Genomic DNA, 25,348 nt, shown 5'->3' on the forward strand with positions numbered 1-25,348 from the left:
ATAATCTATGTTTCCAATATAAGTCTAAATTTCAACTCAACTTGGGAAGGACCTAAAGTTGATATCCTGCTATGTGACTCAGCCTAGACTACCTATTTGACAACACAAATTCCTTACTACTAATCTTTTGAGATGTAATTTTCATTAGTATTTTACAGAAGCTGTCCTAATGAGACACTGCTATACCAACAAAAATTTTACAACACTTTTAGACTTACACACACACACACACACACACACACACACACACAGAGTATAGTGGTTCACCTGATTCACATACTTCAAATCAATGTTCATTATACAACTGGAGTAAAGAACTACAAGGATTGTCCTGTGTACTTTCTGTGAGACTCATGGGCAGAACTGCTGCTAAAGGCCAAATAAGAACTTACACAACTGGTGTCACAGCAGTCACAGAAGTCAGCCTCAGGTCAGAATTGTCTGCTGAGATTTACAGATCAGATGCCAAGATTTCATTACATACCATCTCTGTACTCAAGTACAAAGAAATTCATCTGGTTGGCCTATAAGGCTGTGTTTGCTGCATGAATGCTCAACTTTCCTAAGGTCTCCTTGAAATGTGTAACAAATCTACTTTGTCAGACATGATTTGCAATTCATGCATTTACGAAGCAAGAAGCAGCAGGTCAGATATGGGACCAAAAGCTTGCAACTAAGTATCCACTTTGAGGATGCTAGCACGGTTTTAAGGATCTCAAAGATACTAAAAATTTTATATGTATGTACTTTTAAAAATGTTAGTAAAAACAGGCTTCCAGTCAAGATGGCAGAATAGACGGTCCCCAGCGTCTCTGTCTCCCACAAATCAGACAATTTACAACTATTAAAAAGCACCTATAGCCAAGCTGGGGCCACTAATGCTCAGGGGAAGAAGACGAGATACTTGCAGAGTGCATGAAGGCAGGAGAAGCCACAATGAGAGAAAGAAAGAACTGTTCTCACCATTTTGAGCCCCAGCCGCTTCAAGGCTGGCCCTGGTGAGCACATGGAGCAGTAACTGGCAAAAGCCACAGCTGTGCCTTTCGGATGAAGTTGCCTGTAGGCTGCAGGGGAGAAGAGGGCCTTGATGGCCCTCAGGCCAGCAGGAACACTAACAGGGTTCCCGTGGACCCACACAGGAGCAAGGAGCCACAACAACTGAAAAAAAGGAGCCACCCAGAGGCCAGTGAATCATAGCATGGCCCATCCCATGGGAAGTGTTTGCAGCATGGGCAGTGGGGGAGACAGACCGATCGGGGGAACACTGGGACACAGCATGGACAGCTGATCTGCCCCCCAGTCAGCACAGGATCACTCAGTGGAGACTGGTCAAGAATGCAGAACTGCATGGGGAGCAGTTTGTTGAAAAGACTTAAGCCCAAACCAGAGTTTCTACACAAACCAGGTGTGAAAATGTTAGTAAAAAACAAAAAAGGTAACAAAAAGGCATGCTCCTTTAGGAATCCAAATATACTCCAGCAGTTTTACTGCATAGATAATATGGTTTCCCCGGCCACTAAAAGCTCAGACTTGACATGATTGGTAAAGTAATCCACCTAAGAACAGAACTTCTATAAATCATTAAAATTCACATTCCTCTTTACATAAATATCACCAACTAAAGAATTCTATTCAACTTCCCTTTACTAAACTTTAGATCTACATTCTTTCCCACATTCCTTGGCCCATTATTATTTTTGTAAATTTATTTATTTTAATTGACACATTGTAATTGTACATGTTAGTAGGGTACAATTCGATGTTTTGATACATATATATATTGTATAATGATCATGTCAGGGTAGCTGGTGTATACATCACCTTATGCCTTTATCATTTCTTTGTGGTGAAAACATTCAACAGTCTTTCTTCTAATTATTATGTAGTATTCAAAACTTAACTGCTAACCATAGTCACCCTTCCGTGCAACAGAACATCAGTACTCATTCCTCCTAATTGTAATTTTGTATCCATTGCCTTGGCCCATTATTTTTATGCTAACAACCATGACAATGCCCTTTACTGTGCCTACATGGAAAGCCTACTCTAGCTAATATTTTTTTCCTACAAATATGACTTTGACATCTTTATCAAAAATGAAACCTAATTTTCCCAGATTGTAATTCCTTTACCTGGAAGTCATTCATTTTCTCACCATCTCCCCAGAGTCATAATATTTCAAGAATGCTCCTCCCACAACCTCAACTCATCATGCCATTGAGTTATCATGTCTCTGCTCAGACTATCACTTTCAGATCAACCCATGACCTTTGCTGAGGATCTTGGCACATGGATCACAGTTAACTTTTATCTCACTCTCTATTAATATCTTGGCAACCAAATGTCCATACTGACGTCACTTATAGTTTCCCATCCCCCATCTCAAAGACTTTCATCTGTAAGTCAGTTCAGTGGGTGATTTATTTTTTAATTTTATTTTATTTTTTAAATTTTATTTTGTCCATATACATTGTAGCTGATTAATGCTCCCCATCACCAAAACCTCCCTCCCTTCTCCCTCCCCCTCTCCCCCCCAACCATGTCCTTTCTGTTTGTTTGTTGTATCAACTTCAAATAATTGTGGTTGTTATATCTTCTTCCCCCGCCCCCCGGTTTGTGTGTGTATGTGTGTATGTGTGTGTGAATTTATATATTAATTTTTAGCTCCCTCCAATAAGTGAGAACATGTGGTATTTCTCTTTCTGTGCCTGACTTGTTTCACTTAATATAATTCTCTCGAGGTCCATCCATGTTGTTGCAAATGGCAGTATTTCATTCGTTTTTATAGCTGAGTAGTATTCCATTGTGTAGATGTACCACATTTTCCGTATCCACTCATCTGATGATGGGCATTTGGGCTGGTTCCAACTCTTGGCTATTGTAAAGAGTGCTGCGATGAACATTGGGGAACAGGTATACCTTCGACTTGATGATTTCCATTCCTCTGGGTATATTCCCAACAGTGGGATGGCTGGGTCGTATGGTAGAGATCTATGTGCAATTGTTTAAGGAACCTCCATACCATTTTCCATAGAGACTGCACCATTTTGCAGTCCCACCAACAATGTATGAGAGTTCCTTTTTCTCCGCAGCCTCGCCAGCATTTATCGTTCATAGTCTTTTGGATTTTAGCCATCCTAACTGGGGTTAGATGGTATCTCAATGTGGTTTTGATTTGCATTTCCCGGATGCTGAGTGATGTTGAGCATTTTTTCATATGTCTGTTGGCCATCTGTATATCTTCCTTAGAGAAATGCCTACTTAGCTCTTTTGCCCATTTTTTAATTGGGTTGCTTGTTTTCTTCTTGTAAAGTTGTTTGAGTTCCTTATATATTCTGGATATTAATCCTTTGTCAGATGTATATTTTGCAAATATTTTCTCCCACTCTGTTGGTTGTCTTTTAACTCTTTTAATTGTTTCTTTTGCTGTGCAGAAGCTTTTTAGTTTGATATAATCCCATTTGTTTATTTTTCCTTTGGTTGCCTGTGCTTTTGGGGTCGTATTCATGAAGTCTGTGCCCAGTCCTATTTCCTGAAGTGTTTCCCCTATGTTTTCTTTAAGAAGTTTTATTGTCTCAGGGTGTATATTTAAATCCTTAATCCATTTTGAGTTGATTTTAGTATACGGTGAGAGGTATGGATCTAGTTTCATTCTCCTGCATATCGATATCCAGTTATCCCAGCACCACTTGCTGAAGAGGCAGTCCCTTCCCCAGTGAATAGGCTTGGTGCCTTTGTCAAAGATCAGATGGCAGTAAGTGTGTGGGTTGATTTCTGGATTCTCTATTCTATTCCATTGGTCAGTGTGTCTGTTTTTATGCCAGTACCATACTGTTTTGGTTATTATAGCTTTGTAGTATAGCTTAAAGTCAGGTAGTGTTATGCCTCCAGCTTTATTTTTTTTGCTGAGCATTGCTTTGGCTATTCGTGGTCTTTTATTGTTCCATATAAATGTCTGAATAGTTTTTTCCATTTCTGAGAAAAATGTCTTTGGAATTTTGATGGGGATTGCATTGAATTTGTATATCACTTTGGGTAGTATGGACATTTTCACTATGTTGATTCTTCCAATCCAAGAGCATGGAATATCTTTCCATCTTCTTGTATCCTCTCTAATTTCTCTCAGCAGTGGTTTGTAGTTCTCATTATAGAGATTTTTCACCTCCTTGGTTAACTCAATTCCTAAGTATTTTATTTTTTTGGTGGCTATTGTAAATGGGCAGGCTTTCTTGATTTCTCCTTCTGCATGTTCACTATTGGAGAAAAGAAATGCTACTGATTTTTGTGTGTTGATTTTGTATCCTGCTACTGTGCTGAAATCATTTATCAATTCCAACAGTTTTTTTGCAGAGGTTTTAGGCTGTTCGATATATAGGATCATGTCATCTGCAAACAGGGACAGTTTGACTTCATCTTTTCCAATCTGGATGCCCTTTATTTCCTTCTCTTCTCTGATTGCTCTGGCTAGTACTTCCAACACTATGTTGAATAGGAGTGGTGAGAGTGGGCATCCTTGTCTAGTGCCTGTTCTTAAAGGAAAAGCTTTCAGCTTTTCCCCATTCAGGATGATATTGGCAGTGGGTTTGTCATATATGGCTTTAATTATGTTCAGATACTTTCCCTCTATACCTAACTTATAGAGGGTCTTTGTCATGAATGAGTGCTGAACTTTATCAAATGCTTTTTCAGCATCTATAGAGATGATCATATGGTCCTTGTGTTTGAGTTTATTAATATGGTGTATCACATTTATTGATTTGCGTATGCTGAACCAACCTTGCATCCCTGGGATGAATCCCACTTGATCGTGATGAATAATTTTACGTATGTGTTGCTGTATTCTGTTTGCTAGTATCTTAGTGAGGATTTTTGCATCTATATTCATCAAGGATATCGGCCTGTAGTTTTCTTTTTTGGTTATATCTTTACCTGGTTTTGGTATCAGGATGATGTTTGCTTCATAGAATGAGTTTGGGAGATTTGCGTCCGTTTCAATCTTTTGGAACAGTTTGTAAAGAATCGGTGTCAATTCCTCTTTGAATGTTTGGTAAAATTCTGCTGTGAATCCATCTGGTCCTGGGCTTTTCTTTGTTGGGAGCCTTCTGATAACAGCTTCAATCTCCTTTATTGTTATTGGTCTGTTCAAATTTTCTACGTCTTCACGGTTCAGTTTTGGGAGCTTGTGTGTGTCCAGAAATTTATCCATTTCCTCCAGATTTTCAAATTTGTTGGCGTATAGTTGTTTATAGTAGTCTCGAATGATTCCTTGTATTTCAGATGAATCAGTTGTAATATCGCCTTTTTCATTTCTAATTTTTGTTATTTGAGTCTTCTCTCTTCTTTTTTTTGTTAGCCATGCTAATGGTTTGTCAATTTTATTTATCTTTTCAAAAAACCAACTTTTTGATTCGTTGATCTTTTGAATTGTTTTTTGGTTTTCAATTTCATTCAGTTCTGCTCTGATCTTAATGATTTCTTTCCGTCTGCTAACTTTAGGATTGGATTGTTCTTGTTTTCTAGTTCTTTAAGGTGAAGTGTTAGGTTGTTCACTTGCCATCTTTCCATTCTTCTGAAGTGAGCATTTAATGCAATAAATTTTCCCCTCAATACTGCTTTTGCAGTATCCCACAGGTTTTGGTATGATGTATCATTGTTTTCATTAGTTTCAATAAACTTTTTGATTTCCTGCTTGATTTCTTCTTGGACCCATATGTCATTAAGTAGAATGCTGTTTAATTTCCATGTGTTTGTATAGTTTCCAGAGTTTCGTTTGTTATTAATTTCTAGTTTTAATCCATTGTGGTCTGAGAAGATACATGGGATAATTCCAATTTTTTTGAATTTATTGAGACTTGATTTGTGACCTAATATGTGATCTATCCTGGAGAATGATCCATGTGCTGATGAGAAGAATGAATATTCTGAGGTTGTTGGGTGGAATGTTCTGTAGATATCTGCCAATTCCAATTGGTCTAGAGTCTTGTTTAGATCTTGTGTTTCTCTACTGATTCTTTGCCTAGATGAGCTGTCTAATATTGACAGTGGAGTGTTCAGGTCCCCTGCTATTATGGTATTATTGTCTATTTCCTTCTTTAGGTCTAATAGAGTTTGTTTTATAAATCTGGCTGCTCCAACATTGGGTGCGTACATATTTATGATTGTTATGTCTTCTTGATGGATCAGTCCTTTTATCATTAAGTAGTGTCCCTCATTGTCTCTTTTTATGGTTTTTAGTTTAAAGTCTATTTTGTCAGATATAAGAATAGCCACTCCAGCTCGTTTTTCTTTTCTGTTTGCATGGTAAATCTTTTTCCATCCTTTCACTCTTAGTCTGTGTGAATCTTTATGGGTGAGGTGGGTCTCTTGTAGGCAGCATATAGTTGGGTCCTGCTTTTTGATCCAGTCAGCCAGTCTGTGTCTTTTAATTGGGGAATTTAAGCCTTTAACATTAAGACTTGTTATTGAAAGGTGTTGATTTATTCCTAGCATTTTCTTGGTTGTTTGGTTGTCTTAGGTGTCTTTTGTTCCTTGCTTTCTGATTTACTGTTTGGTTTCTTTGTTTGTTGGTTCCTTAGGTTGTAGATAGTGTTTTTGTTAGCTTGTTTTCTCTTCCCGAATGCCATTTTTATTGTACTAGCGGGTTTAGATTTTTCTTAGGTTTTTATGGCAGTGGTAGTTATTTTTCAGGAACCAAACCCAGTACTCCCTTGAGGATTTCTTGTAAGGGTGGTCTTGTGGTAGTGAACTCCCGCAGTTTTTGTTTGTCTGAGAAATATACTATTTGCCCCTCATTTCGGAAGGATAGCCTTGCAGGGTAGAGTATTCTTGGCTGGCAATCTTTGTCTTTTAGTATTTTGAAAATATCATCCCATTCCTTTCTAGCTTTTAGGGTTTGTGATGAAAAGTCTGATGTTAACCTGATTGGGGCTCCCTTATAGGTGATTTGACGCTTCTCTCTTGCAGCTTTTAAGATTCTCTCTTTGTCTCTGAGTTTTGCCAATTTGACTATGACATGTCTTGGAGAAGGCCTTTTGGGGTTGAATACGTTTGGAGATCATTGAGCTTCCTGGATCTGAAGATCTGTGACTTTTCCTATACCTGGGAAGTTTTCTGCCACTATTTTGTTGAATATGTTTTCAATGGAATCTCCATTTTCCTCCCCTTCTGGAATACCCATGACTCGGATATTTGAGCGCTTGAGGTTGTCTGATATCTCTCTCAGATTTTCTTCCATGTCCTTGATTCTTTTTTCTTTCTTTCTGTCTGCTTGTGTTATTTCAAACAGCCCATCTTCAAGTTCAGAGGTTCTCTCTTCAACTTCGACAAGCCTGCTGGTTAAACTCTCCGTTGTGTTTTTTATTTCGCTGAATAACTTCTTCAGTTCAGCAAGTTCTGCTACATTTTTTTTCAGGACATTGATTTCCTTGTATATTTCCTCTTTCAGATCCTGTATACTTTTCCTCATTTCATCATGATGTCTAGCTGAGTTTTCTTGTATCTCATTCAGTTTCCTTAGAATTATCACTCGAAATTCCTTGTCAGTTATTTCAAGGGCTTCTTGTTCTATAGGATCTAGAGTATGAGATTTATTAACTTTTGGTGGTGTACTTTCTTGATTTTTTGTATTTCTGGTGTCTTTTTTTTGGTGTTTATTCATTGTGGCAGGGGGTTTCACAGTCCACCGGTTTAAGACTAATGACTAACTAGGATGTTGCTGTGGTTGCCAATTTGGTATGGCTCCCGCCGTGACTGCTCAGTTGGCCTCTAGTGTCTTGTGTGTGTGGTTGCCTCGGGTCTTGGGCTTCTCCGGGGATCCACCTTTCTAGTCAGCTTGTACTCTGCTGGGCTGGTGGATCACATACCACAGGGTGTGTGATCTCTGTTGAGCTTTCACTTTCTGTACAGGACTTCTCCCCGTTCCGTGTGCTCTGGCCCAGGCTGTTAGATCGTGCAGTGGCGACCCCACCAGGTGTGTGGTTTCTGTCGAGTCTCCACCTCCCTGGCCGCACGTCTCCCCCCTCTGTGCACACTGTGCTGGGCTGGGGCGTGTCTTCTGCACCCCTCGTCTATCAGCTGGGCCTTCAAGACCCTGCTCAGCACCGCCTCGCCCAGGAAGTCTACCAGGTTTCTGCTAGGCACAGACGACCGGTCTCTCTGGGTGCCTTTGTAGCACTGTGTAGATCTTTCTCGGGTCTTGTTCACCTTTGTATCCCCCCGGTATAAACCGAGTCTAGTGCCTGCCTGCAGCCTGCTCTCCGGCAGGTTCAAGCGGACCTGGGAACTCTCCTACCACACTATTCCCAACCAGAAATTCGTTAGGCTTTTTTCCAAACTGGTGGTCGCAGAGATGGTATCTGCCTCCCAGCAACAGGAAGTTTACCGGGGCCGGAGTCCAGGGTGTGGTGGAGTGACAGTCGGCCCGCCCGTACTTCCTAGCCCTCCCAAAACTGGTCGGGACGCCCCACACCCCCAGCCCTGCCAGAGAACCGCGGAGGGAGTGGGAGAGGAGGTCGGCCCGCAGGGTCCGGAAAGCCCCGCGCCAGGCCAAGCAAATGGGCTCAGTGATGGCCGAGCAGGGCGGAGCTGCCCGCACCTGGGAAAATGGAGGCAGCACCGTGGCAGTGAGTGGCCTGGTGGTGCAGGCGGGAGCCGCGTGGGCATCCACCCCCCGAACAGAGCTGTGCCAGGGATCACTCACAGTGCTGTGCCAGGTCGGGCACTCGCTCTTTCTCTGGTTTGTTGCCTTCCGTGTTCTCGGCGCTGCCGCCTCGGGCTGTTCAGTCGCGGCGCCGCTCGGGCGCTCCCAGGAATCTTCTTTAATGCCGGCCTGAAACCTCGAATCCTGAATAGGGCAGCTGGCCGCCTTCAGCGCGGCCCCAGCCTCCGGGAACCTGGCTGCATCCACAGCAGCCCTGGCGCCGTGTTCCCTGTTTCAAGACTCACTTTTGCAGCTAAGAATCAGTTCTTTTCCTGCTCCACACTTCAAAGCTGTTGCCTGTAAATGAGGCAGCCTCTCCTGCCGGGGGCAAAGTGGCGTTGAGCCCCTACGACCGGCCAGCAGCAGCAGTCCTCCCTTAAGAGATGGCCAGAGGAAGGTCCACAAGTTTCCCGGCTGCCTGAGGCCCAGTGGCCACCTTTTCCACCTCAGCTACTCCGCGCCAGCCGCCGCAGCCGCCGCCATCTTGAAACTCTCTCCAGTGGGTGATTTAAATTGTCTATATACTGAGAACTACTCTGACACTAAAATCTTAAATCATTGACCATAACCTCCTATCTTTCCAACAATTCTTTTTCCTTATAAGTCATCAATCTACTTTAACTTCCCTCTAGTGCCTTGACAACTCTGCATCCTTATTGGCCTACCTCACACTTCCTTACTACCACTTCTTGATCTCACAATTTCAACTACTTGCCATCTTTATATTTTTTCATCCCTTGGTGTATCACATTCATTTTATTAAAACTCCAATCCTAAATCTGGCCAATACTCTGCTTTCTTATCTCTTGCTCCTGTTCCCAATACTGAGCACTAATGGAGAAAGAAACTTGCATAACTCTATCACCCAGGTCCACTGCAAACGTATGATTTATTATCTCTACAAATTTTGATACATACTTCCAATGTCTTTCTCTTTATCCTTCCTCACCCTTCTGTTATAGAGAAAGAAGTGTCTCTACTCTGCTGGGTCAACTGTTCTAGCTGTGTTCCAGATCCCATACAGTCCTGATTTCTATGGAACCAGAAATCACCTCCATTCTTTCAATCTTCAGGTACTTTCTCTGGCAACTCCCCTCTCTGGCTACAAGCATGCTCAAGCTTCCCCTATTCTAGAGAAAAAATAAAGCACTGAGCATCTTCTTTTTTTTTTTTTTTTTCTATCTAGCCTTGATCTTTAAGCTATCACTTTGGTCGCTGCTTTCCTTCACCACCAAACTTCTTGAAAGATAAATCTGAATTTGCTGTCTTTAATCTATGATCTTTTAATTCCTCGGTTCCTGCAACCTGGCTTTCCCCCACCAAAACCTAATTAATATACATTTGCAAATGATAACCAGTGTCATTTCTCAATCATATCATATGTGTCCCTTTAGTGCTTGATCTTCAATTCTGTCCTCTTAAATGTTAATCAGTTTTAATTTTGACTTTTCTTTTATATACCCTCTCAATGGAAAATCTTATTGATTCTTATTTTTTAAATTATCACAGAAGTATTATGGATTTCAAATATTTATTTCTAGTCCTTTCTTCTTTCCTAAAATTCCAAAGGAGTACTCTCAATAATATACTGAACACCTACATTTGGATGCCACAGGAATTTCACTTAATCAATCTAATTATTCCTCACCCTACCCACCAGCATATCCTGCTTCTCTTCACATGTTCCCAATCAATTCAAAACATTATTAACCACTAGATTATCAAAACTAGAAATCTATCTCATTCTTTAATTCTCCACATCAATCAGATGCCAGTCCTGTTATTTTAGGAAGGTCTATGATATGTTTTTCAAATAGACTCATCTTCGCCACCTCTGCCACTTCTGTCATTAACTGAAATTCTCCGCTTCTCTTGCTGGATTACTGGAGTAGATTCTTCCCTGATCTCTAGTCCACCTTGCATTTTAGCTACCACTGTTATCTTTCTAAAACATGGATCTGATTATGTCCCTCCCTGCTGCTTAAGTCCTTAATTTTTTCTTTCCTTTTGAATCAGGTATTAACCTGTTTTTATTCTTATTTCCTTCTTATTCCTTTCACGTACTTATGAAAATTTAATGTGCTATCTTCTCTGAACAGGTTATGTATTTTCACACAGATCTGTGCTTCAGGAAATAAAGTTTACCTGGACTACCATGCCCAAGGCAGGGAGCTTAAAAAATTTCGAGGAAATGAAGAGATGCCAGAACAACCGTTAAAAACTCACTCTTTTTCCAAAGGAATTTAAACTTCTTGAAAATATAGTTAAATTTGTATCCAGAAACAAACTGACCACTAAATATATTTAATATTCTATTTAATCAAAAACAGAAATGATATGAATTCTACAATAATAAAACAGATGCTTAATCAGTATACGTTTCAGAAATACTTTTACTCTGTAATATGTTTTAGTTAAAACTCACCTGCCAATGCTGAGTGACAGCATTCCACACTCCCACTTTCCCCGTATGACTCGTGGCCACCAACTGGTTACCAATAAAGAACAGAGCATCTACAGGAACGCCAAGGCTGAACACTCCTTACATGACAATAAAAAATAAAAAGGTTAGTCAGTCACCATCTTTAAAATTAATCAAAACCTAGATCACAAACATCTTAAAGGAGACTAAATTAAATCTATTTCATTTCTACAAATTATGTGCTAGAAACATTGGGGACCAGAAATAAGAAACTTGTAAGCTTTTTTTCTTTTTTTTGGTGTTGTTGTGACCGGTAAGGGGATCGCAACCCTTGGCTTGGGCGTCGCCCGCACCGCGCTCAGCCAGTGAGCGCACCGGCCATCCCTATATAGGATCCGAACCTGCGGCCAGAGCGCTGCTGCGCTCCCAGCGCCGCACTCTCCCAAGTGAGCCACGGGGCCGGCCCAGAAACTTGTAAGCTTTTAAGCAGCTTATAAAACTCATAAAGCAGAGAAAAGTCTGCCCCAAACATTTTCACACTGATATACAACTTATCATCTGAAGCTGTGGTTTCCAATCCTCCTTGATCACCAAAATAACCTGGAGTAGATTTAAAATGAACAAAATAAAATGAAAAAGGATCCTGGGATCCATGCCAGACCCACTAAATCAGAAAACCCACTGCATTTTTATAAACTCCATAGGAGATTTAGATGTAGCTTGCTCACGGACCCAATATTTGGGAACCACTAATCTGAAGACACAGACTTGGCAAACTCAACTATCTAGAATGTGTCTAAAAATCTGGAAATAAGCAAAAGGAAAAAAAGGCAACAAAAAGTCACACTATACTCAAAACAAGCATTCTTTTACACAGAGCTTATTTTAAACCCCTTGTTTCCCAGCATTGCAATCTCAATTTAATTAATTCCAAAGGCTTTGGGATTAAGACACAAAAAGACAGGATGTTACTAGGAACTTAGTTTAGTAGAGAAAAAATTGCAAATAACCAATTATAATATAATGCAACAATAACAGAATGACAGTACACATACAGAAATATCCAGAGGAATAAAAGGGGCTTGAGAATATCTTAGAAAAGAAACTATCTGAGTTGGGGTTTTTAAAAGGTTAATAGGAGTTCATCAAATTGGGGATGGAAAGCTCAGGGAATCTCAGAAAAGGGAAGAGGGAGTATAGATGAGGGGGGCTGTATGGAGCAAATATCCCACATTAATAGCAAAAGACCCAAGAATGCCTAAGCAGAGAGTTCTAAGCTCACCATTTATGGCCATATAAAGTGTCCCTCTTTACCAGAGTGCAGCACTAGAAGTCAGGAGAATGTGGGTTGTAATCCTGTCTCTAAAAGTACCTTTGTTTGTCACCTTTCTGCTTCTTACTTACTTCACCTATAAAATAAGGGCTAAGTGAAATAATAATTTTCAGCTTACAAATGTTGTAATCCAATTTTGGCACTTAAACAGTATTAATTATTTGAAAACACCTATGGGAAATATGTTTTATGTAATAATGCTGGAAAATAAGTCTCACCTATAAAATATTGTTTTATGTAGATCTTTAGCTGTTTCAAGTATCAGTTTATTTATTTTTTAAAAAGTACCTGTGCCAATATGAACAATTTTCTCAGCATTTAGCATATAGGCCTTGAAGAACTCATGGGAAAAAACAACCCAATTAAATGCAACTACAGTGTGCTTTAACAGCATAAGCCAGAAAAGATTACTGATTTCTTTCAAATCTTACAACAGTAGGTATTCTCTTTTTGTTCAGAATTGTACTATATACAAGATGAGTGATAATAAATAACATCCTGAACATTCTTAACCAATCTCGAAAAAGCCAGGCATTTAGAAGGAAGAATGATGATATATACTAGACAAAAAGGAAAAAACAAAAACAAAAAACAGAAACAAAAGACCTGGTAAAGTACTGCTAGGAATGTCTTCTACACATACATTTTAATTGTACATATAAATACATATTTATATAAACATACACATGAATACACCATCTCAGCTCAACTTGTTAACCAAAAAGCCAGAGAAGCAAAATGAAACACAACATAGACAATAAGCTAAGCCCTTTGACTGGAACTATTTAAGAAATAAACCTGCCACTCTAAAGCAGAAAGTCATCATTTCAAACTGTATACAATTTCAGGGATTCTTACATTATAGTACTTTAATTTTGATACCAAACAATTTCCAGAACATGTGAAGCCAACCAGATTCAGTACTATGGGCTATGTGAAAGGCAGAAATAAAAACAGGAAAACCAACTAATGTTGATTACTCTAGAGAAGGATGAGGTTCTGGGAAATCAAGGAAGACATTCTGAATGGTCTCACAAAATTTAAAGTGTCACTCCCACTTCCACTCAACTATACTGACCACTATCCACAGGGAAGACAAGAGTACAAGTAATGACAAGTTCCCATCTTAAGAGGCCCTTCTTGGTAAAATATTGCTCATAGCAGCAATCCAGCAGCACCGCCTTAGATAAGTTATAATGAAGGGAGTTCAGCCTCCAGGAGAGCTCTATCGTGGATACACCAGCCCTAATAATTTCCTTTGGATGGTACTGTCCAATTCTGAAGAACATTTGTAACAACAAATGGTTTCTTTTACAGGGTGTGAACAAATTGTTATTGTACCATCTTATAACATTAGCCTTTGAAAACAAAGCAAGAAATAAAATCTCCTTCACTTATTAGTATGCTACGAATAGCAACTTGAAAAAGGAAAAAAAAAAAAAAAAATCACAACTGGTTTCCTTTCTGTATAATTACCAGTGTGTTGTAATTTTGAAAATTGTAAGGCTAAAGAAATTTGTTCTGAAGTTGTCAGGGAGGACTTCTGCTGCCAACCATGAAGAAATAAACGGTATCAGATTATTCCACACTTTAAAACAACAACAAAAATTTGGACAAGATACAAAAGGCAATTGTTCTAGGCACTGAACAACAGGCACCAGAGGACTTGAGAGACGGAAACACACAAGATAAGCCCCACATTCACCCTGGCTTTGCAGATCAACAAAATTTATCTAAATGGAAGGATGAAGAACAAAGAAATTTTTTTTAAAAAAGTGCTTCAGTGACCTCTAAGCCAATATAAAGTGATCTAACACTAAACAGTCTCAAAAGGAGGAGGAGGGAGAGGGAGAAGAAGAAAGATAAGGTTGGGGCAGGTGCCTCCCTCAGTTGTGACAACCAAATATTTTTCCAGATATTTCCAAATATCCCCTGGTGGACAACATTATCCAGGTTGTGAAGCATTAATCTAGAATCCATAAAGAACACTTACAAATAAATACAGGACGGCCACCTCATAAAAAAGGGGGTAAGTGATTTAATATAAATGGTCATTAAACACATGAAAAGATGCTCAATATCATTAGATTTCAAGAAAATGCAATTAAAACCATATAAAAATCACTGCAAATACACTAAAATGGCTCAGATTAAATGTATGAGAGCTGGGACTCTCGTACATTGCTAACAGAATGTAAAACGGTACAACCACTTTGGAAAACAGTTTGGCAGTTTCTCATAACGTTAAACATACACTTTCCATATGAATCAGAAAATTCCACTTCTAGGAATTTATCTTAAGAAAACATATGTCCCCAGAAAGACTTCTACTTGAATGTTAACTGTAGCTTTATTCATAATATCTCCAAGTTAGAAATAAACCAAATGTCCATCAACAGGTGAATGGATAAACAAATTTTGGCATATTAATTCAATGGAATACTACTCACCAATAAAAAGGAATGGACCACTGATACATGCAAAAACATGGATGATTCTCAAAGCATTTTGTTGAATAAAAGAAGCCATACAAAAAGAATACATACTATATAATTCCACTCAAATAAAACTCTAGACAAAGGAAATCTAATCTACAGCAACAAAAAAACTAAACTGTATAAACAACGTGGTTTATGTTGAACATATGCTTTCCTTCTGGGAATCTGGAATATTGGCACATGGTAGGCAGAGGGTGCCTACATGACCAGCCTCCTTGGAGACTGAGTCTCTAATGAACTTCTCTGGTAGACGTTCCACAGGTATTGTCCCAATTTGTTGCTGGAGGAATTAAGTGCATTCTATGAGACTCCACTGGAAGAGATCTCTTGGAAGCTTACTCCTGGTTTCCTCTAGACTTCAACCCATGTATCTTTTCTATTTTCTCTTTGCTAATTTTACTTTGTATGCTTTCACTGTAATAAATCATAGTTCTAAGTACCTCTGTATGCTGAGTCCTATGAGTCCTCCTCGTAAATCTCTGAACCTGAGAGTGGTTTTGGGGGCCCCTAACATACATATGTAATTCTGGAGTTCAAGGGAGAGGTCCAGATTAGATACATAAATATGTAAGATATCAGCAACCAGAAGGCATTCACAAAGTCAGTCGAGTGCATAAGATCACTAACGGAATACACACAGAGCAAAGATGAAGTCCAAGGAGGCACTCCAAAATTGTGAAGTCAGGCTAATGAAGAAGAACTACCAAGAGGAACTGAGAAGAAACAGAGAATTAGGATAAAAATCAGGACAATAGGTGTCCTAGAAGCCAAAAGAAAAGTCTTCAAAGGGAAAGGAGTAATCAAACAGTACCAAATATATAGATGACAGCTCTAGTAAGATAAAGACTAGGAATTAATCATGGGATCTAGCAGAGTAGAGATCATGGGTAACACCAACAAAGGTAGTTTTACAGAGTGGTTGAGGGGGAAAGCATGATTAGAACAAGTTCAAAAGAGAACAGAAGAGAACATAGAAAGAGTAAGATGAAGTAGCTATTCTCTCTTTGCCAATGCTTTGGTCTTGGACTTCACAGCCTCCAGAACTGTGAGAAATAAAACTGTGTTGTTTATAAGATGCCCAGTCTATAATATTTTGTTATAGTAGCCCAATTCGATTAAGGCACTCTTGCTTTAAGAAACACAGAAAAATGGGGCAAAAACTGGAATAGAATGTAGGGTAGTTTTGCTGTTGCTTTTAAGACAGAATTACAGCATGATTGTATGTTGATGAAAATGATCCAATGAAGTGGGAAAATTTATGAAGCAGGAGAGAGGGAATAACTACTGGAGCAATGTCCTGGAACAGGTGAGAGGAAATAGGATCCAGTGTATAATTGGAGAAGTTGGCCTTAGATAAGAGCAGAGACAATTTAATCACAGTACCAAAAGGGACAACAGAGAATATGAGCACTGATACACATTGATGGGCAGATGTGATGGAAGGAACTTAAGAAAAATCTCTTCTGATTCTCTCTACTTTCTCAATGAGAATGACAGAGGCATGGGAACTTAGAAAGCAAAAAGTATGAAACAGTCACTTAGGAGAATGGCAGAGAGAGAACTGACAAGGATAATATAGTAGGATTGCTGGGTAGCATTAAAGGCCCATTTGAAGTCATGAACTGACACTAAGTATTGTTCAGTGTGTGTGTGCATTCCTTTTCCTAGACATATTTAGCCACAGAGTTGGAAAGGTGGATTTAGCCAGGGATGAGGTTTCTCAAGGTAGGTAGAGCAAAGGGAAAGATGCAAGAAAACTGAGGTTCTATGCAGGAGAGTGCTTATAACAACAGGTTCCAGGCCTGATAAAAAGAGAAGTGGTGAATGAAGAGATCCCAGTGGGGTTAAGAATTTCTAAGTTGGGGAACTAGAGGTAGTAACCTCAAAGAAGTGCAGGAAGTGACCCAGAGGGCAGCTGAAGACTACATCAAGTATAAATCCAGCTGGTATGAGAGTCAAACCAGGAAGAGGTAAAGGGAGGCTAGGAAAGAAGGGAAGGAGAATGGTTCAGAACAGTGATTTTCTAAGTATGATCTAGGAAACATTATGGTTCCCTGAGACCCTTTCCAGAAGGGTCATGCAATGGATTTATTATTGTTATCTTAAGTTAACTAACAAATACAAGAATTTCAATTTTAATTTCTAATATGATAAATATTGATAGATAATAATCTATGCAAACAAAGACTCTTTCTGGTCCTGAATAACTTCTTAAGAATATTAAGGGGTTCTGAGACCAAAAAGTTTGAGAATTGCTGGTACAGAAGCAGTAACAATGAGGAACAAGAAAATTATTTACGCCACCTTCAGGCCCAGGTGTATTAGAGGGGCAGGATTCAGGAAAAGCAACATTCTCAGAGAGCGGCCGGGTTTCAGTTGGAGCAAACTGGTGAAAAGATGCTCCTCTCTTTTCTAAAACATCAATTTTTCCCTCTTTATTAGATCATTCCTCTCATTGAGGAGTCCCATTATCACTGGACCCTGGAAAGACGGTATGGCAGCTCTAGCTAACAGTCCAGGTTAGCTTTCATATTTAATAAAAATCTCTCAAACTTCAAAATACTATAACATATCAGAAAAATGCAACATAAATAAGCTTCTTCCTACCGATTTCACTCCCACTTCCTCCATCTTGAACACTCCAAAGAATGATGCTGCTCTCCGAGGCAACAGCCACCATTTTGTCTTTGTCTCCATGTGGACCTCCGACCACTTTTGCATTTAAAGCTACTCGTTCAATAGTCCAATCCAAATATGGGCTTGTAAACACCTGTTGCCATCCTGAAGATTCTTTGATTCTGTTAAGAACAAACAGTACATGTAAAGCAGACTCAGCAGCAATTAAGCAAACAGAATACAAATCAATGTACCAAAAAAAACCAAAAGTTAACTACAGCTACCCATCTACCTTTATATTTTTTAAATATAAAATGTTTTGCTGGTTTATATTATCAACAAAGCCAGAATATTATCCCTGAGGTAACTTATATTTACATACATAGGACATATAAGCACTTAAAAAGCAACTAGAGTTCTACATTTCTCCAAAGAATAATGTAAGAAAGTCCTACCAGATTTCAAACAACCTTAAAACCTTCAAAAAAAAAAGAGAAATGATGGCTGTATCTTTCACATTTCTCCACCAAAAGAGCTACTGTCATTTTCTATGGGTAGGAACAGTCAACAAAGATCAGAACTTTAGAATTATTATTATTCCTTTCAGTTATTTATCAGTTTTTTAATTATTATTATTAACTGAAACAACATGCACTAATGAATCCATTATTCTTTGTACTTCGGGTAATAGTCTATCCAGGCAAACTAAAGATAATGAAGTGTATCATGTGCATTCCAATACCACAGAACAACTAAAGAATAAAGAGTAGGGTTTTGAAAATCTTTCTCTGACAACTGTTTTTTAAAGGTATAAATGTAAGATTTTATGGGACTACTGATTCCCCATACATAAAAGCTAATGTATTCTTTAATATTTAATTTTTCGGATAAAACATACCTTTCAATTTTTTATAATTTTTTCTGCCTTATTTGAATTTGCCTTTCAGATATATATTCTATGTGATTATATAGCAAGCCTGCATACATTTAGAGCCTAAACAGTTGTGGGATCATTATAATGAATGAGTTGAATTATGAAATAACTATTTTTAAAGTTACACTAACTAATACAAATGAATTTTAAAGCTTCTCTTTGCCCGACCTACAGAGAACAGAAGATGAAGGGAAAAAAATATTCCTTTTCATACTACCTAATCTACTCACTGCAAAAATCAAACTTAAGTATTCATAGATGACGGTCACCTAAAGACCTAGAAGAAAACACTTCAGCTTCCTTTTTTAAAAAATGTGTATGCTGAAGTAATGCAACTATAATTCATAAGTACAAACTATTTAGGTTTCTTATTAATTTGAAGAACTATTTCCTTACTTAAACTTCAAAGCAATACAGAGAAAAATGTATCAATTTTTCCTAAGCACTGTACAAGCTGTAATTACCCCTTTCAGCCACTAGATGGGACTCATGTGTTAAGATAACCAGAAACAATTATCTAATAAACTCAAAAAATTAACAAATATGGAAAAAGGAAATATAGATGCTTTTAGGGACTGTCAGACTGGGCACAAAGCAGGGATGGCCAGCACTCCAGGAATGATGACGACATGCTGCTTTGTGGATATGGACATGTGCTAGGTTCAAAACAGTGTTCAATGAAGAGATGCTAAATTGTTTTAAAGAGGTGAATGATGTAATCTTGTGATCATTAATTTAGGAATATAAATAATAGTAAAACTATATGTAATCTAATCTTTTACAGAGATCATAATTCTAAGTTGTTTTTCTCTACAGCAATTAGGGTATTATAAAATAAAGAGATGCCAAAAAAGAGTAAAAGAATCAGGATAGCATATTTAAGAGTGACTACAACAAGTATAGAACTTATCTCTTAATAAGATATGTGAATTTATTAATAAACAATAAAATAATTTAATAATAAAAATAATAATGTAATAAGATATGTGAATTTCCATACAAGTAATACAAGATTTAAAATATATAAAATAAGAGAGAATGAGCTCTGATATTTCAGCACTCCATCTCCTTACTCCTGCCTAGTGAACAACATGCTGGAGACAGAACAACTATGCAAAGAAATGGTTACTTCCCACGTTAAGACCTCAAAGAAATATAGTAGAGGGGACATGCCCTAAGAAATTTTGAAACTTACTATAAGCATATTGTACTTTGAATTATAAGGAAATAGATAAATATGCCATAAGAACATAAAAGAGAGTCTAAAAACAGATCCAAGTATATACACAAACATAAAGCAAGATAAAGAGGACCTTCCAATTCAGTGAGCAGGGATGATTTATATAAAAATCAAAAAATAATTAGCTACCCACTTGGAAGAAAATAAAATAAATTCTTAAATCTCACACCACAAAGAAAAAAGCAAATTCCACATGGATTAAAAATGTAAAGCGATATAAACTCCAAGAGGGCAGCAATTTATACAACTACTCTTTGTTAATACAAGTAACAGTGTCATAAACTGCAAGAAAAAGGGATACAAAAATAAAGCCTAACAATGTAGATTAGTGAATCCTTGAAGAACATACAGGTATTTACTGTACTATTTTTTTTTTTTTAATTTTTAACTGACGGATATAAAAATTTGAGGAAAAACAACCAGTAAAAAAGATTACACTCTTAAAATAGTTTGAATATTTTTCTTTCTTTTGAAATCTTTTTATTGCCACTGTGCTGACTTATCAAACTATATGTGAGGAAATCCAATATGTCTTCAATTTTTTTCCTTTGTCACTTTGCATGGGCATAAGGCTCTGATATCACTGACACTCAGTGAAAGCAAAGAAAGATAGTGATCAAAAGCAAAAACTAAGAATGGAAAATGTAATGTTTCACCACTACTCTGGAATCCCTCATCAATAAAAATATGTACATAATATTTAAACAAAAAGTAAAGTCTAAAAGTCCGCTCAATTTAGACTCAAAAGATGGTAGGTTCAAAACAATGCTCCTTAAAAAAAAAAATGCCTTTACCAAATTAGTCTTCTTTCATATAAAAGTCATACCTAAAAAATCATCCAAAAAAATCACTGCACACTTATTAGTAATTAAAATTAAAAATCCACAAAACACTCTCAAAATGGAAAGTCTGACCCAAATCACTATGCAGATGAAAATATATACCTGAGAGTACTCCTATAAAGGGCTATTACCAGATGTTGGGAAAATATAGGAAAATGGTCAGGGCCCCTAAGATGTTCAGAAGCTTGCCAAGCATTTGCTGTAAATATGCACGTGTGCCCAGGTGTTCCTTGGCTATTGACTAATGTAATTGTACATGTGCACCCAGGTGTCCTGGGTTATGAACTTAAGTATAAAGGATGAGTGGCTCTGATCCATGCCACCCCACACCGCCAGGATGCCCCCGGGGGGGCCACGGGGAGGCCACTACTGCAGCTGGAGGCTATTGCTTGCAAGCTGCTGCTGCCAGTGCCCCCAGGATGCCCTGAGAGGCTGCCACCACCACCAGACCTGTAAGGTGCTGGACCTGTAAGCTGCTGTTGCCGTTGCTGATGACTGAGCTCATGTTGTCTACCAATGATTCCCAGGATCTTTCCCAATTACCTAGCATGGACCTGCGTGTGAGGGGTCAATGACCCAGCCTGGCACGTGAGGGGTCTATGACCCAGTCTGTACAATGGGTTTGAAGGGTCTGTGAGCCCTAGCCCTGTTGGCTTTAGTTATGAATTGCTTTAACAATACAATTGGCATAGCTATTAGCTATTGCCTCAATCTGACAACTGGCGAAGTCGTGTAGCTTTACACCAGATATGGCAAACTTTTCGTCAACTAAGATTTTTTAGAAACACATCTGGGATTCTTTAAAATATATCTGCAAATTTTAGAAGACATTTTTAATATTTCTTAACCTATTGTGGCTATTTTTTCTTAACTAAACTCAATAGTGACAAAAATTTTTATTTATTCTTTGATTTTTCAGCAATTTAAATGGGATCTAAGCTAGAATATGCCAAACGTTTTTGTACTTCCACACAATTCTGTATTATTAACATTTCTTGTTGCATACAGTAATTTTGAACTGAATCCTACCCTTTCCCCAATTAAAAAAATCACTGGTTGTAGGGAAAATATAGGAAAATTGTCAGGGCCCCTCAGATGTTCAGAATCTTGCTGAGCATTTGATGTAAATATGCACGTGCACCCAGGTGTTCCTTGGCTATTGACTAATGTAATTGTGTACGTGTGTCCAGGTGTCCTGGGTTATGGACTTAAATATAAAGGATGAGTGGCTCTGATTCACGGGGGCCCCTTGCCCCCAGGAGGGTCACAGGGAGGTTGCTGTTGCTGCAAGCTATTGCTGCCAGTGCCCCTGGGATGCCCCGAGAGGCCACTGCCACTGCTGCTACTGCTGATGTAAGTTTCTGCTACTGGTACTGCTAAGGACTGAGCTCATGTTGTCTGCCAACGACCCTGGGTTCTTTCCCAATTACCTAGCTTGGACCTGAGGATGAGGGATATATGACCCAGCCTGGCATGTGAGGGGTATGGTGACCCCAACTTGCATGTGAGGGGTATGGTGACCCTGTCGGTACAATGGGTTTGAAGGGTCTGAGCCCTAGCTGTGACAATACAAATGGAAAACTTAGTAACTAAAATATTGAAATGTTTTGGCTTTAGTTATGAATTGCTCGACAAGACAATTGGCGTAGTCGCGTAGCTTTACACTAGTCTACAATATTCTTCATTCCCTTTTAGTCTCTAAGAAGCAAGAATTAGTAAATACCAAGCTATTTCTGTTTGTCTCACACACTATACATATTAAAGCACACCACTTCTACACACAAGTGTCCTGCTTCACTACCTCACTCCATACAACGTGGTTATTCTGACCAATGTGGAGTCTTATTCTTCCTTACTACAGACTACAAAAGACTGAATCATGAGAGACAAAGTCATAGAGCTCACATTAATAATCCTGTCTAAAGTCATCTAATACAACAGTTAAATGACTCAGAAGCTAGATTTAATCAAGAAGGAATAACATCAAGATTTCCCAGTTACATCATAGTTCATACTGTCCAGAAAATACTCAAGACATACACTTGCACCAAGGCTATCACCAATACTCACCAAAATAGCTGTGAAAATAAAAGCAAACAATCTTAATCAGGTGATACAGAAGTGAGTGAAACACGCAGGGGTAAAGTTTGACTAAAAGAAATAGCTCTTCAATCTAAAAATATAAAGTTGCAATTATTAAAAACTGCCCCGTAAAATAAAAACCAAACCATTATTCATTATACAGTACCTGTAACAAACAGCAAAATGAGCATATGCAGCTACAATCCAGTTGTGATGACCAGCTACTATTAGCACCTTTCGTGGATCCACAGGAAATCCTGTTGATTTTAGAAAAAGACATTTTTTACATTCTAAAACAGGGGTTGGCAAATTATGGCCCATGCCTGTTTTGGTTAATAGTTTTGTTGGAACACAAGTATGCTCATTTGTTTATGTATTGTCCATTATGCTTTCATGCTACAATGACAAATCTGAGTAGTTCCCACAGAGACCGTATGTATGGCCCACAAAATCTCAAATATTTACTATATGGCCCTCAACAGAAAAAGTCTGTCAACCTTTAAAGATTCAGAGCAAACTGAAGATCACATAACATTTTAAATAAAAATTATATATTAAATAAGACTTTTCAAGACATAAACGACAAATCTGTATCAAAAAAAGAAATGAGGCAAATACTACATCTTTAAAAATAATTATTCAATATCACCTAAAACTAAAAGCATATGTATTTTTTTTCTATTTATGTAATCTTTGCTTACCTAGCCTAACAGTCTCTTCTCCAGTTCCAGAGAGAACAGGCTGCGTACCATTTCCCTGTGCTTCACCTTCTGTAGAATTTAGTCCATTCTGAGAATCAGCAGAGGATCTAGCTGTGTTGTTTATTTTACGACTAGGAATACCTATAAAGGGAAGAAGACAAATTTATTTCTAAGTTCACCCTTCAAAAATGAAAAATATCATAACAAAGAAACATTAAAATGTGAATTTCACTATAGCCAAAATCTATCTTCAAATATAGCAATGTACTGCAAATAATTTAATTACAACAAAAAACTAACAACATGAAAATGAAAAAAAACCAAAATTCTTTCAACAGATTTCTAGTATTTGTCATATTATTTATAATAAATAAGATCAAGATTTATCATATTATGCTCCACTTTTACCTAGCTCTAGGTTCGGAATTGATGAATTATTTTTTCATTCAGTCTGTCAGCCAGTCTTTACATTTACGGTAAAGTTACTATGTGTACAGTACTATGTACTAATTTAACTGCTTTAGAACTGAATTTCCTCATACTTTCAAACATCTTTTATCTGACAGGGGAGACTTTTTAAAAAAATATTGCTCAGAAGCCCACTATAACACAGGTAAAGGCAGAACTCTTCTAACTAACTGAAGTGGGGCTGAGGTAAAACTAACATCACTGCAGAGCTCCTGGGGTTCTACAAAAGGGAGTTTGACAGTGAGTGTTCTAACATAGGGGTCAGCAAACTATGGGCCATGGAAAATTCAGCCCAATGGTTTACTTATGAAAAAAAGGGATAGTGGACATAGCAACATCATCTGTTTATGTAATACAAATGACAGAGTTGATCTTCTGGTCACAAAGCATATCTGGCCCTGTGCAGAAAAAGTTTTTCAAACCCCTGCTCTAACATATCTTAATTTCTGTAAAAATTAAAGTTTTTACTCTTTCTAGTACCTTTATAAACAAGAAACTCAATAATCAAGGAATAATTCTTCCTATTTATATTTATACTTGCTTAATGATAAAAAGAATTTTTAAAAAAGACTAACAAAGCAGAAATACCTGGTGGAGGCAAGTAACCATGAAAAAGGACACTGCCACAAGAGGAACGCTCCAATTCTTCACATAAGAGAAGCCTTCTTACTAAAAACATTTCAAAGCAAACTTGTCAAGAGTACATGCAAACAGAAAAACAGTACTCCATTTTTATTTTCTCTAGTTAAAGAGGATAAGGAAAGAAAAGGAAAATGTTTAAGTTAAATCAGAGTTGATAACATCTTTTTACTATGAAAATCCACAAAGACTAAGCACTGAACTATTCCACCAAAAATTATAACCTGATATAAAACACATTTCATTTGGGCAAGTTTAGTGTACAAAGGGTCAAATCATAAACATGAAAATATTGATAAAAACACACATACCTAACGGAGTGATTCCATAAAATTCTGCTTCATGCCTGAGAACATTAATACTCACTCCCCTACAAAGAAACAAATGATGTCAATTCCCTAACACCAGCAACTCAAATTATCTTTTCAAGCAAAAGGAAAAAGTACTAGGTTCTTAACGTGAACAATGTCACAAGACTTTAAACTTTACATTTCTCCTAATATTATTTATTTCTAATAACCTTAACCGTTTGAAAAAGTCATGTGAACAAAACCATTTTGTTACTTACTTAAGAACCACCCAAATATAGATGAATTGAGTCACCAAATGAGATTAGAGCTAATAAAAATAAATTATCAAGAGGTATCTTGATAAGGCAAATAGAGTGTAAATCATTCTTTTACGGAATTAATTGCTTTTAACTTTTTAGCATAATTATTTCTATACATATTTTAACCTCCCCAATTATACTGTAAGTGTACTGTAAACATGATCTATTTTTGATCTATTTTTGTACACTTCACATAGTGCCTAGCATAGTACTTGTACATAGTAGTTGTGTAATATTTGTTAAACAAATAAAAGAAAAAAAAAGT

At 37.8% G+C, this 25,348-nt stretch overlaps 1 protein-coding gene across 2 annotated transcripts in view; it reads right to left on the bottom strand.

The window, feature by feature from the left end:
• KCTD3 (potassium channel tetramerization domain containing 3) overlaps nt 1-25,348 on the bottom strand; it is a 55,498-nt gene that overhangs the window by 20,692 nt on the left and 9,458 nt on the right. The window contains exons 5-10 of one of the 2 annotated variants that reach the window (XM_063113742.1): nt 24,785-24,843; nt 24,423-24,503; nt 23,367-23,507; nt 22,832-22,922; nt 17,559-17,749; nt 11,124-11,239 (exon numbers count right to left, since the gene is read on the bottom strand). In XM_063113742.1, coding sequence (XP_062969812.1) covers nt 11,124-11,239; nt 17,559-17,749; nt 22,832-22,922; nt 23,367-23,507; nt 24,423-24,503; nt 24,785-24,843 — 679 coding nt within the window. Of the gene's footprint in view, nt 1-11,123; nt 11,240-17,558; nt 17,750-22,831; nt 22,923-23,366; nt 23,508-24,422; nt 24,576-24,784; nt 24,844-25,348 lie in introns of those variants that run through there. The other variant, XM_063113743.1, reaches the window with a different exon arrangement.

This window comes from Cynocephalus volans, chromosome 11 (genome assembly GCF_027409185.1).
Source record: "Cynocephalus volans isolate mCynVol1 chromosome 11, mCynVol1.pri, whole genome shotgun sequence".
In the NCBI taxonomy this organism is placed as follows: domain Eukaryota; kingdom Metazoa; phylum Chordata; class Mammalia; order Dermoptera; family Cynocephalidae; genus Cynocephalus; species Cynocephalus volans.